Raw genomic sequence first — 15,018 nt, 5'->3', positions numbered from 1 at the left:
TTATGAAAAAATCCTTGAGTTCTAATAATGTTATCTAAATACAGTTTTGTGCCTACAGTGCTTAGTATCCATGTGTAAAATCACATACATTCTTCCTAATGGTTGTGGTAAATATAATTTAGTCAGTCACATCCTTGGAAATGGGTTTTCTGCAATATCATAACATTTTCTTTCTACTTATGCATAACCGAGCAATTGCCAGTTAAAGTAGCGCAGTATTAAATGGCAACAAAAATGCCCTGGTCATAAAGGGGGTAAAACCTTTTGGAGATCAATTGGTAATACCACTGTCAGCAGCTAGATGAAGCAGAGATATTAATATGAACCATTCAAATACACTGAAAACATTTTGTTAAAAGATTCATGTCTAACTTTGCTCCATACCGTAACAAAAATATTGTAGTTTCTGTTTTTACCCAACCTGTAGTAATTATATCTACAACAGAAAATCAGGGTCCAAAGCTGAATTCATACATTTGGAGTTAAAGGTGGCAATGCTATTCCACTGTTCATTTTATGAACAATTCCTTGAGTTTTAATAATGTTATGTAAATGAATTGTTGTGCCTACAGTGCTTAGTATACATGTGTAACATGGCATACATTCCTTCTAATGGTTGTGGTAAATTATAATTTAGTCAGTCACATCCTTGGAAATGGGTTTTCTGCAATATCATAAAATGTTCTGTCTACTTTGTAGTACCTGAGGTTGTGAAGAACCTGAACACAGAGAATATCAACACCACTTCTATATCTCTGAGATGGGACAAACCAATTGGAAATGCCAGCTTTTATTTCATCCAGGTCCTGGGAGATCCAGCTTTCAATAAGAATGTAACTACAACTTCTGAGATGATTGAAGGCCTGACACCTGGAAATTATTACACCTTTCTTGTCTCTACCTTTGTTGATAATATTCAAGGCAACAGCTCAGCAATAGCTAACTATACAAGTGAGTATCAAGATTTATGCAGGCCACACACATAGCAACTTATAGTAGAACTGTGCCTTCAACGTCTTATAGACTAGAAGGCCTAAAATCTTGCCTCTTACTAAATTCCTTGGACTGTCCACTTTCCAAAAAGGGGCCAATTGTGGGGTATTTGTACTGTCCTGTTATTTTAAAGCCTCAAGAAATGAGAGAGGCATTTATTACATCAGGATTTATACATTTTCGAATCTATATACACAAATGTTTGTAGACTCTATAACTTTCACACAGACTAAATAATATACACTGATTTGAGTTTTTTTTTTTTTTACCAAAGAAATTTAGCAAATTACATTTTGGCCTTTATTTTTTTGAAGATTATTTGTTTGTAAAAGTTTATAACAGAAACTCTGAGTATATTTTCTAATTTTCTTTTTTTATTATATGGTAAAAAAAAGGTGGCAATGCTATTCCACTGAAAGACCCAGTGATGATTAAATATCATCAAAAGATAATTCTATTTGTGTGAAAAAAATATATAAAAATGTAATTTGGGTACAGTGTTGCATAAGCAAGAAATTGCCAGTTAAAGTAGCACAGTGCTGAATGGCAAAAAATGCAGTGGTCATAAAGCGGGTAAAACCTTCTGGAGATCAATGGTAATATCACTTTAAGCGGGTTGATGAAACAGAGATATTTATACGAATCAGAGTAGAACACTGCAAACATATTGTTACTAGATTCATGTCTAAATTTGCTCCGTCACAAAAAAATTGTAGTTTGTATTTTTACCCAACCTGTAGTAATTATATCTACAACAGAAAATCAGGGTCCAAAGCTGAATGAACTAAATTCATCGATTTGGAGCTAAAGGTGACAATGCTATTCCAACATTCATTTTATGAAAAAATCCTTGAGTTCTAATAATGGTATCTAAATACAGTTTTGTGCCTACAGTGCTTAGTATCCATGTGTAAAATTACATACATTCCTAATGGTTGTGGTAAATATAATTTAGTAAGTCACATCCTTGAAAATGTTTTTTTCTGCAATATCATTCACTTTTCTTTCTACCTTGTAGTACCTGAAATCGTGAAGAACCTGAACACAGAGAATATCACCACCACTTCTATATCTCTGAGATGGGACGAACCAATTGGAAATGCCAGCTTTTATTTCATCCAGGTCCTGGGAGATCCAGCTTTCAATAAGAATGTAACTACAACTTCTGACATTATTGAAGGCCTGACACCTGGAAATTATTACACCTTCCTTGTCTCTACCTTTGTTGATAACATCCAAGGAAACAGCTCAGTAATAGCTAACTATACAAGTGAGTATCAAGCTTTATGCAGGCCACACACATAGCAACTTTTAGTAGAACTGTGCCTTTAACTTCTTATGGACTAGAAGGCCTAAAATCTTGCCTCTTACTAAATTCCTTGGACTGTCCACTTTCCGAAAAGTGGCAAATTGTGGGGTATTTGTACTGTCCTGTTATTTTAAAGCCTCAAGAAATGAGAGAGGCATTTATTATATCAGGATTTTTCAATTTTAACCACTTCCTTACTGGGCACATATACCCCTTCCTGACCAGGTGAAATTTCAGCTTGTGGCACTGCGTCACTTTAACTGACAATTGCGCGGTCGTGCGACGTGGCTCCCAAACAAAATTGACGTCCTTTTTTTCCCCACAAATAGAGCTTTCTTTTGGTGGTATTTGATCGCCTCTCCTGATACGACGGCGTATCAGGAGATACACCGTCATATCTCTTTTGTGAATCTGGCCCATTGTTACTAGATTCATGTCTAAATTTGCTCCGTAACAAAAAATTATGGGGCAGATCCACGTACAGCGGCGCATATTACCGCCGGGCGTAGCGCATCTAAGATACACTACGCCGCCGTAACTTACTTTTTTTTTCCGAATCCTCAAAGAATTTGCGCCGTAAGTTACGGGGGCGTAGTGTATCTTTGGCGGTGTAAGGGCGCGGAATTCAAATGGATGTAATGGGGGCATGTTTTATGTAAATACGTTGTGACCCGACGTAAACAACGTTTTTTTTAACAGCGCATGCGCCCTCCGTGGGGATATCCCAGTGCGCATGCTTGAAATGAAACCGGAACAAGCCAATGTTTAAGACAGTGACGTCATTCTACGCAAATCCCTATTCGTGAACGACTTACGCAAATGACGTAAAAAATTCAAAATGCGAGGCGGGAACGACGGCCATACTTAACATTGAGTACGCCTCATATTAGCAGGGGTAACTATACGCCGGAAAAAGCCGAACGCAAAGGACGTAAAAAAATGCGCCGGCCGGACGTACGTTCGTGGATCGCGGTAACAAGCTAATTTGCATACTCGACGCGGAATTAGACGGAAACGCCACTTAGCGGCCGCCGAAAAATTGCACCTAAGATCCGACGGCGTACCAAGACATACGCCTGTCGGATCGATCCGAGATGCAGTCGTATCTTGTTTTGTAGATACAAAACAAAGATACGTCGGGCAAAATTTGAAATTAGGCGGCGTATCAAGAGATACGCCGGCATAATTCTTTCGTGGATCTGGCCCTATATCTACAACAGAAAATCTGGGTCCAAAGCTGAATGAACTAAATTCATCGATTTGGAGCTAAAGGTGACAATGCTATTCCAACATTAATTTTATGAAAAAATCCTTGAGTTCTAATAATGTTATCTAAATACAGTTTTGTGCCTACAGTGCTTAGTATCCATGTGTAAAATCACATACATTCTTCCTAATGGTTGTGGTAAATATAATTTAGTCAGTCACATCCTTGGAAATGGGTTTTCTGCAATATCATAACATTTTCTTTCTACTTATGCATAACCGAGCAATTGCCAGTTAAAGTAGCGCAGTATTAAATGGCAACAAAAATGCCCTGGTCATAAAGGGGGTAAAACCTTTTGGAGATCAATTGGTAATACCACTGTCAGCAGCTAGATGAAGCAGAGATATTAATATGAACCATTCGAATACACTGAAAACATTTTGTTAAAAGATTCATGTCTAACTTTGCTCCATACCGTAACAAAAATATTGTAGTTTCTGTTTTTACCCAACCTGTAGTAATTATATCTACAACAGAAAATCAGGGTCCAAAGCTGAATTCATAAATTTGGAGTTAAAGGTGGCAATGCTATTCCACTGTTCATTTTATGAACAATTCCTTGAGTTTTAATAATGTTATGTAAATGAATTGTTGTGCCTACAGTGCTTAGTATACATGTGTAACATGGCATACATTCCTTCTAATGGTTGTGGTAAATTATAATTTAGTCAGTCACATCCTTGGAAATGGGTTTTCTGCAATATCATAAAATGTTCTGTCTACTTTGTAGTACCTGAGGTTGTGAAGAACCTGAACACAGAGAATATCAACACCACTTCTATATCTCTGAGATGGGACAAACCAAATGGAAATACCAGCTTTTATTTCATCCAGGTCCTGGGAGATCCAGCTTTCAATAAGAATGTAACTACAACTTCTGAGATTATTGAAGGCCTGACACCTGGAAATTATTACACCTTTCTTGTCTCTACCTTTGTTGATAATATTCAAGGAAACAGCTCAGCAATAGCTAACTATACAAGTGAGTATCAAGCTTTATGCAGGCCACACACATAGCAACTTATAGTAGAACTGTGCCTTCAACGTCTTATAGACTAGAAGGCCTAAAATCTTGCCTCTTACTAAATTCCTTGGACTGTCCACTTTCCAAAAAGGGGCCAATTGTGGGGTATTTGTACTGTCCTGTTATTTTAAAGCCTCAAGAAATGAGAGAGGCATTTATTACATCAGGATTTATACATTTTCGAATCTATATACACAAATGTTTGTAGACTCTATAACTTTCACACAGACTAAATAATATACACTGATTTGAGTTTTTTTTTTTTTACCAAAGAAATGTAGCAAATTACATTTTGGCCTTTATTTTTTTGAAGATTATTTGTTTGTAAAAGTTTATAACAGAAACTCTGAGTATATTTTCTAATTTTCTTTTTTTATTACATGGTAAAAAAAGGTGGCAATGCTATTCCACTGAAAGACCCAGTGATGATTAAATATCATCAAAAGATAATTCTATTTGTGTGAAAAAAAATATATAAAAATGTAATTTGGGTACAGTGTTGCATAAGCAAGAAATTGCCAGTTAAAGTAGCACAGTGCTGAATGGCAAAAAATGCAGTGGTCATAAAGCGGGTAAAACCTTCTGGAGATCAATGGTAATATCACTTTAAGCGGGTTGATGAAGCAGAGATATTAATACGAATCAGAGTAGAACACTGCAAACATATTGTTACTAGATTCATGTCTAAATTGGCTCCGTCACAAAAAAATTGTAGTTTGTATTTTTACCCAACCTGTAGTAATTATATCTACAACAGAAAACCAGGGTCCAAAGCTGAATGAACTAAATTCATCGATTTGGAGCTAAAGGTGACAATGCTATTCCAACATTCATTTTATGAAAAAATCCTTGAGTTCTAATAATGGTATCTAAATACAGTTTTGTGCCTACAGTGCTTAGTATCCATGTGTAAAATTACATACATTCCTAATGGTTGTGGTAAATATAATTTAGTAAGTCACATCCTTGAAAATGTTTTTTTCTGCAATATCATTCACTTTTCTTTCTACCTTGTAGTACCTGAAATGGTGAAGAACCTGAACACAGAGAATATCACCACCACTTCTATATCTCTGAGATGGGACGAACCAATTGGAAATGCCAGCTTTTATTTCATCCAGGTCCTGGGAGATCCAGCTTTCAATAAGAATGTAACTACAACTTCTGACATTATTGAAGGCCTGACACCTGGAAATTATTACACCTTTCTTGTCTCTACCTTTGTTGATAATATTCAAGGCAACAGCTCAGCAATAGCTAACTATACAAGTGAGTATCAAGATTTATGCAGGCCACACACATAGCAACTTTTAGTAGAACTGTCCCTACAACTTCCTTTAGACTAGAAGGCCTAAAATCTTGCCTCTTACTAAATTCCTTGGACTGCCCACTTTCCAAAAAGGGGCCATTTGTGGAGTATTTGTACTGTCCTGTTATTTTAAACCCTTAAGAAATGAGAGAGGCATTTGTTACATCTAAATATTATGCACTGATTTGAGTTTTTTTTTTTTTACCAAAGAAATGTAGCAGATTACATTTTGGCCTGAATTTATGAAGATTATTTGTTTGTAAAAGTTTATAACAGAAACTCTGAAAACGTGTATATTTTACAAATTTTCTTTTTTTATTATATGGTAAAAAAAAAAGACCCAGTGGTGATTAAACATCATCAAAAGAAAACTATTTGTGTGAAAAAAATTATATAAATTCTATTTGGGTACAGTGTTGCATAACCAAGCAATTGCCGGTTAAAGTAGCGCACTACTAAATGGCAAAAAAAATGTCCTGGTCATAAAGGGGGTAAAACCTTTTGGAGATCAAGTGGTAATATCAGTCTAAGTGGCTTGATGAAGTAGATATATTAATACGAACCATACAAAAACACTGAAAACATTTTGGGCCAGATTCACAGCGGAGATACGATGGAGTATCTCAGATACTTCCGTCGTATCTCTCAGAGTATCTATGCGACTGATTCATAGAATCAGTTACGCATAGTTAGCCCTTAGATCCGACAGGTGTAATTGTTTTACACTGTCCGATCTTAGGATGCAATACCGCGGCCGCCGCTGGGTGGAGTTCGCGTCATATTCCAGCGTCGGGTATGCAAATGAGGTTTTTCGGTGATCCACGACGGTTTTACGCGTTCGGTACGTCGTCGCTAGTCTAGTTTCCCGTCGCAATTTTAGTCGTCGTTTTACCTGCCCTAACTTTACACAGCCCATGTATGTGCTGTGTAAAGTATGGCCGTCGTTCCCGCGTCAAAATTTAAAATGTTTTTTTCTTGCGTAAGACGTCCGGGAATACGAAAGTACGCTACGCACGTCGCCGTTCGAAAAAATTACGTCACTTCGCGCAAAGCACGGCGGGAACTTCAAAACGGAGCATGCGCCGTAGGTCCGGCGCGGGAGCGCACCTAATTTAAAATGGCACCCACCCCTTTGAATTACGCGGGCTTACGCCGGAGGCCGCCGGCGTAAGTTTTCATGCAAGTGCTTGGTGAATCAGGCACTTGCGATGAAAACTTGCGGCGGTGTAACGTATCTACGGGCGCAGCGTAACGTAACCGATTTAGGTTACACCGCCGCAAATTTTCTGGCTAAGTGCCCGATCCACAAAGCACTTACCTGGAAATTTGCGGCGTTGTATCCTAAATCCGTCCGGCGCAAGGCGGGCCAATTCAAATGGGGCGGGTACCATTTAAATTAGGCGCGCGCCCGTGCCGGACGTACTGCGCATGCTCCCGACGCAAATTTCCTGACGTGCTTTGCGCGCAATTACGTTGCGCCGACGTTTTGTGAATCGCGACGTGAAAAAAAGACTTGCGCCGGGAAAAAAAAAATTTTCAAAAAAAATTCAAAAGCGACGCGGGAAAGATGAGTATACTTTTACATGGTGTACTAATTTTACACTTTGTAAAAGGTGCCCTATCTTTGCGACGGCAAACTAACACTTGCGGCGATGTAACGACGGGAAAAAGTTTCGTGGATCGCCGTAACTGCTAATTTGCATACCCGACGCTGGTTTACGACGCAAACTCCCCCCAGCGACGGCCGCGGTACTGCATCCAAGATCCGACAGTGTAAAACTATTACACCTGTCGGATCTTAGGGATATCTATGCGTAACTGATTCTACGCCGTCGTATCCCTTTTGTGAATCTGGCCCATTGTTACTAGACTCATGTCTAACTTTGCTCCATACTGTAGCAAAAAAAATGTAGTTTCTGTTTTTACCCAACCATTAGTAATTATATCTACAACAGAAAATCAGTTCCAAAGCTGAATTCATACATTTGGAGTTAAAGGTGGCAATGCTATTCCACTGTTCCTTTTATGAACAATTCCTTGAGTTTTAATAATGTAAAAGTTTATAACAGAAACTCTGAAACGTGTATATTTTACAAATATTCTATTTTTATTATATGGTAAAAAAAAAAAGACCCAGTGGTGATTAAACACCATCAAAAGAAAACTATTTGTGTGAAAAAAAAATATATAAATTCTATTTGGGTACAGTGTTGCATAACCAAGCAATTGCCGGTTAAAGTAGCGCACTACTAAATGGCAAAAAAACATGTCCTGGTCATAAAGGTGGTAAAACCTTTTGGAGATCAAGTGGTAATATCACTGTAAGTGGCTTGATGAAGTTGAGATATTAATACGAACCATACAACAACACTGAAAACATTTTGTTACTAGACTCATGTCTAAATTTGCTTCATACTGTAGCAAAAAAAATGTAGTTTCTGTTTTTACCCAACCTTTAGTAATTATATCTAAAACAGAAAATCAGTGTCCATAGCTGAATTCATACATTTGGAGTTAAAGGTGACAATGCTATTCCACTGTTCATTTTATGAACAATTCCTTGAGTTTAAATAATGTTATGTAAATTATTTTTTGTGCCTACAGTGCTTAGTATACATGTGTAAAATGGCATACATTCCTTCTAATGGTTGTGGCAAATATAATTTAGTCAGTCACATCCTTGGAAATGGGTTTTCTGCAATATCATAAACTTTTCTGTCTACTGTTGCCTTATGAGAAAGGTTAGGTCTAATCGCCATAATTGTACATATATATATATTCTACGATAAGGGTAGATGGGTCGTATGTGGGAAATGATTTCTGATAAATCTTAACTGACAGTCTAGCTTGAATATATCTAATTAGCACTCTCCGTTTGATATGCATGATTGCTTTGTGAAAAGGTATCACAGAGATGCTCAGTCTCTTACACCTTTTGGTATACAGACAATCTAGGACGAACTTTACAGCTGGAATCGGTAGACGATACGGCACCGACTAGATTGGCTGTATTCTTCCATGAATAGACATGAAGTTAACGAGCTAAGATGTAATTAATTTTAGCTCCAAAGCTTAATTGTCAGATAGAAGGAAGTTGCCCATATTTGGAAAAGCCAACTTTAGCCAATCAGAGGTGACATCTGGGCTATAAAATCAAGGAGTCTCAATCAATAGTTAGGAGAGAGAGGTGATGAGATCTCCCGGGCCCGGGACATCAGTAGCAAGGTAAATTATCAGAATCTATCTTCTCCCACGCACTTACCATATACGTTGTCATAATTTGTTTCCTCAATAGTTTTAGTGTGATGTACTTATCTTGTATTTGAAACTAACTTTTACTCCCTTACTTTAAAGACTGTAAATGTATGCAGTATATTAGATAGACTGATATCTTTTTCTCTAATAAATGTGTGTTACGTTAAAGCTTTCGCTCTGGTCAATAGAACTCTTATTGACCAGAAGAACACTTATTTTAACCATATATCATATATGTGAGATATTAAATCTTAAATATAGAATTAATTGTTAACACTACTTTGTAGTACCTGAAATCGTGAAGAACCTGAACACAGAGAATATCACCACCACTTCTATATCTCTGAGATGGGACAAACCAAATGGAAATGCCAGCTTTTATTTCATTCAGGTCCTGGGAGAGCCAACTTTCAATAAGAATGTAACTACAACTTCTGAGATTATTGAAGGCCTGACACCTGGAAATTATTACACCTTTCTTGTCTCTACCTTTGTTGATAATATCCAAGGCAACAGCTCAGCAATAGCTAACTATACAAGTGAGTATCAAGCTTTATGCAGGCCACACACATATCAACTTTTAGTAGAACTGTGCCTTCAACTTCTTATGAAGTAGAAGGCCTAAAATCTTGCCTCTTACTAAATTCCTTGGACTGTCCACTTTCTAAAAGGGGCCATTTGGGGGTTATTTGTACTGTCCTGTTATATTAACCACTTAAGGACCGCCTCCTGCACATATACGTCGGCATAATGGCACGGCTGGGCACATGTACGTACAGGTACGTCCTGTACTAGTACCCAGCCGTGCGTCGCGGGCGTGCTGGAGTGCGGCGATCGGTCCCCGGAGCTGAAGAATGGGGAGAGCCGTGGCGGCTGCATCGATCGTGTGATCCCTTTTATAGGGAGACACGATCGATGATGTCAGACCTACAGCCACATCCCCCTACAGTTGTAAACCCACACTAGGTGAAACGAAACTCCTTCAGCGCCCCCTGTGGTTAACTCCCAAACTGCAACTGTCATTTTCACAATAAACAATGCAATTTAAATGCATATTTTTTGCTGTGAAAATGACAATGGTCCCAAAAATGTGTCAAAAGTGTCCAAAGCTGAATTCATACATTTGGAGTTAAAGGTGACAATGCTATTCCACTGTTCATTTTATGAACAATTCCTTGAGTTTTAATAATGTTATGTTAATGAATTTTTGTGCCTACAGTGCTTAGTATACATGTGTAAAATGGCATACATTCCTCATAATGGTTGTGGTAAATATAATTTAGTCAGTCACATCCTTGGAAATAGGTTTTATGCAATATCATAAAATGTTCTGTCTACTTTGTAGTACCTGAAATCGTGAAGAACCTGAACACAGAGAATATCACCACCACTTCTATATCTCTGAGATGGGACAAACCAAATGGAAATGCCAGTCTTTATTTCATTCAGATCCTGGGAGATCCAGCTTTCAATAAGAATGTAACTACAACTTCTGACATTATTGAAGGCCTGACACCTGGAAATTATTACACCTTTCTTGTCTCTACCTTTGTTGATAATATCCAAGGCAACAGCTCAGCAATAGCTAACTATACAAGTGAGTATCAAGATTTATGCAGGCCACACACACATAGCAACTTTGTGTAGAACTGTGCCTTCAACTTCTTATAGACTAGAAGGCATAAAATCTTGCCTCTTACTAAATTCCTTGGACTGTCCACTTTCCAAAAAGGGGCCAACTGTGGGTTATTTGTACTGTCCTGTTATTTTAAAGCCTCAAGAAATGAGAGAGGCATTTATTACATCAGGATTTATAAATTTTCGAACCTATATACACAAATGTTTGTAGACTCTATAACTTTCACACAGTCTAAATAATATACACTCATTCGAGTTATTTTTTTTTTACCAAAGAAATGTAGCAGATTACATTTTGGCCTAAATTTATGAAGATTATTTGTTTGTAAAAGTTTGTAAACTCTGAAAACGTGTATATTTTTCAATTTTCTTTTTTTATTATATGGTAAAAAAAAAAAGACCCAGTGGTGATTAAATACCATCAAAAGAAAACTATTTGTTCGAAAAAAAATTATATAAATTCTATTTGGGTACAGTGTTGCATAACCAAGCAATTGTCAGTTAAAGTAGCACAGTACTAAATGGCAAAAAAAAATGTCCTGGTCATAAAGGGGGTAAAACCTTTTGGAGATTAAGTGGTAATATCACTGTAAGTGGCTTGATGAAGCAGAGATATTATTACGAACCATACAGAAACACTGAAAACATTTTGTTACTAGATTCATGTCTAACTTTGCTCCATACTGTAGCAAAAAAAAAAAAAGTAGTTTCTGGGCCAGATCCACAGTGAGAGTACGCTGGCGTATCTACTGATACGCCGGCGTACTTTCAAATTTCCCGCGTCGTATCTTTAGTTTGAATCCTTAAACCAAGATACGACAGCTTCGGGGTTGGATCCGACAGGCGTACGGCTTCGTACGCCTTCGGATCGTAGGTGCAATACTTTGGCGCCCGCTGGGTGGAGTTCGCGTCGTTTTCCGCGTCAGGTATGCAAATTTGCGATTTACAACGATCCACGAGCGTACGCGCGGCCGTCGCATTTTCTAACGTCGTCTGTAGTCGGCATTTTCCGGCGTATAGTTAAAGCTGGTATTTTGCGGCGTATACATAGACTTGCCATGTTAAGTATGGCCGTCGTTCCCGCGTCGAAATTTTAATTTTTTCTTTTGCGTAAGTCGTCCGTGAATAGGGATGGACGTAACTCACGTCTAATTTCAAAAATGACATAGTTGCGATGTCATTTTGCGCAAAGCACGGTGTGAAATTTCGAAATGGAGCATGCGCAGTTCAATCGGCGCGGGGACGTGCTTCATTTAAATAAATCACGCCCCCTAATCGCCGATTTGAATTCCGCCGCCAGAAATACACTACGCCGTAACTTTCGGCGCGCAATCTTTCAGGATTCGAACCAAAGCCGGAAAAGTTACGGCGGCGTAGCGTATCTCTGATACGCTGCGCCTATCCATTTCTATGTGGATCTGGCCCTCTGTTTTTACCCAACCTGTAGTAATTATATCTACAACAGAAAATCAGTATCCAAAGCTGAATTCATACATTTGGAGTTAAAGGTGGCAATGCTATTCCACTGTTCATTTTATTAACAATTCCTTGAGTTTTAATAATGTTATGTAAATGAATTTTTATGCCTACAGTGCTTAGTATCCATGTGTAAAATGGCATACATTCCTCCTAATGGTTGCGGTAAATATAATTTAGTCAGTCACATCCTTGGAAATGGGTTTTCTGCAATATCATTACATTTTCTGTCTACTTTGTAGTACCTGAAATCGTGAAGAACCTGAACACAGAGAATATCACCACCACTTCTATATCTCTGAGATGGGACAAACCAAATGGAAATGCCAGCTTTTATTTCATTCAGATCCTGGGAGATCCAGCTTTCAATAAGAATGTAACTACAACTTCTGACATTATTGAAGGCCTGACACCTGGAAATTATTACACCTTTCTTGTCTCTACCTTTGTTGATAATATCCAAGGCAACAGCTCAGCAATAGCTAACTATACAAGTGAGTATCAAGATTTATGCAGGCCACACACACATAGCAACTTTGTGTAGAACTGTGCCTTCAACTTCTTATAGACTAGAAGGCATAAAATCTTGCCTCTTACTAAATTCCTTGGACTGTCCACTTTCCAAAAAGGGGCCAACTGTGGGTTATTTGTACTGTCCTTTTATTTTAAAGCCTCAAGAAATGAGAGAGGCATTTATTACATCAGGATTTATAAATTTTCGAACCTATATACACAAATGTTTGTAGACTCTATAACTTTCACACAGTCTAAATAATATACACTCATTCGAGTTATTTTTTTTTTACCAAAGAAATGTAGCAGATTACATTTTGGCCTAAATTTATGAAGATTATTTGTTTGTAAAAGTTTGTAAACTCTGAAAACGTGTATATTTTTCAATTTTCTTTTTTTATTATATGGTAAAAAAAAAAAGACCCAGTGGTGATTAAATACCATCAAAAGAAAACTATTTGTTTGAAAAAAAATTATATAAATTCTATTTGGGTACAGTGTTGCATAACCAAGCAATTGTCAGTTAAAGTAGCACAGTACTAAATGGCAAAAAAAAATGTCCTGGTCATAAAGGGGGTAAAACCTTTTGGAGATTAAGTGGTAATATCACTGTAAGTGGCTTGATGAAGCAGAGATATTATTACGAACCATACAGAAACACTGAAAACATTTTGTTACTAGATTCATGTCTAACTTTGCTCCATACTGTAGCAAAAAAAAAAAAAGTAGTTTCTGGGCCAGATCCACAGTGAGAGTACGCTGGCGTATCTACTGATACGCCGGCGTACTTTCAAATTTCCCGCGTCGTATCTTTAGTTTGAATCCTTAAACCAAGATACGACAGCTTCGGGGTTGGATCCGACAGGCGTACGGCTTCGTACGCCTTCGGATCGTAGGTGCAATACTTCGGCGCCCGCTGGGTGGAGTTCGCGTCGTTTTCCGCGTCAGGTATGCAAATTTGCGATTTACAACGATCCACGAGCGTACGCGCGGCCGTCGCATTTTCTAACGTCGTCTGTAGTCGGCATTTTCCGGCGTATAGTTAAAGCTGGTATTTTGCGGCGTATACATAGACTTGCCATGTTAAGTATGGCCGTCGTTCCCGCGTCGAAATTTTAATTTTTTCTTTTGCGTAAGTCGTCCGTGAATAGGGATGGACGTAACTCACGTCTAATTTCAAAAATGACATCGTTGCGATGTCATTTTGCGCAAAGCACGGTGTGAAATTTCGAAATGGAGCATGCGCAGTTCAATCGGCGCGGGGACGTGCTTCATTTAAATAAATCACGCCCCCTAATCGCCGATTTGAATTCCGCCGCCAGAAATACACTACGCCGTAACTTTCGGCGCGCAATCTTTCAGGATTCGAACCAAAGCCGGAAAAGTTACGGCGGCGTAGCGTATCTCTGATACGCTGCGCCTATCCATTTCTATGTGGATCTGGCCCTCTGTTTTTACCCAACCTGTAGTAATTATATCTACAACAGAAAATCAGTATCCAAAGCTGAATTCATACATTTGGAGTTAAAGGTGGCAATGCTATTCCACTGTTCATTTTATTAACAATTCCTTGAGTTTTAATAATGTTATGTAAATGAATTTTTATGCCTACAGTGCTTAGTATCCATGTGTAAAATGGCATACATTCCTCCTAATGGTTGCGGTAAATATAATTTAGTCAGTCACATCCTTGGAAATGGGTTTTCTGCAATATCATTACATTTTCTGTCTACTTTGTAGTACCTGAAATCGTGAAGAACCTGAACACAGAGAATATCACCACCACTTCGATATCTCTGAGATGGGACAAACCAATTGGAAATGCCAGTTTTTATTTCATTCAGATCCTGGGAGAGCCAGCTTTTACTAAGAATGTAACTACAACTTCTGACATTATTGAAGGCCTGACACCTGGAAATTATTACACCTTTCTTGTCTCTACCTTTGTTGATAATATCCAAGGCAGCAGCTCAGCAATAGCTAACTATACAAGTGAGTATCAAACGTTATGCAGGCCACACACATAGCAACTTAGTAGTAGAACTGTGCCTTCAACTTCTTATAGACTAGAAGGCCTAAAATCTTAGAAATTAGTACATCTTCCTGGTGTTGATAATAACTCTTGTTGATAATATTGACAGTGTGTAAAAAAAAAATATTGTGGAAAAAACATACAAATTGTATTTAATTTCTTAATTTTCCCGAAAATTGTGACAAAAAATGACAACTTCAAA

At 38.0% G+C, this 15,018-nt stretch overlaps 1 protein-coding gene across 1 annotated transcript in view; it reads left to right on the top strand.

Moving 5' to 3' along the window:
• LOC120936887 (titin-like) overlaps positions 1-15,018 on the top strand; it is a 345,246-nt gene that overhangs the window by 125,260 nt on the left and 204,968 nt on the right. The window contains exons 52-59 of the mRNA XM_040349653.1: positions 700-951; positions 2,012-2,263; positions 4,300-4,551; positions 5,611-5,862; positions 9,445-9,696; positions 10,503-10,754; positions 12,514-12,765; positions 14,525-14,776. Coding sequence (XP_040205587.1) covers positions 700-951; positions 2,012-2,263; positions 4,300-4,551; positions 5,611-5,862; positions 9,445-9,696; positions 10,503-10,754; positions 12,514-12,765; positions 14,525-14,776 — 2,016 coding nt within the window. The remainder of the gene's footprint in view (positions 1-699; positions 952-2,011; positions 2,264-4,299; positions 4,552-5,610; positions 5,863-9,444; positions 9,697-10,502; positions 10,755-12,513; positions 12,766-14,524; positions 14,777-15,018) is intronic.

This window comes from Rana temporaria, chromosome 4, assembly GCF_905171775.1.
Source record: "Rana temporaria chromosome 4, aRanTem1.1, whole genome shotgun sequence".
NCBI classification, from domain to species: Eukaryota; Metazoa; Chordata; class Amphibia; order Anura; family Ranidae; genus Rana; species Rana temporaria.
This window is presented reverse-complemented; position numbering and strand designations above follow the sequence as displayed.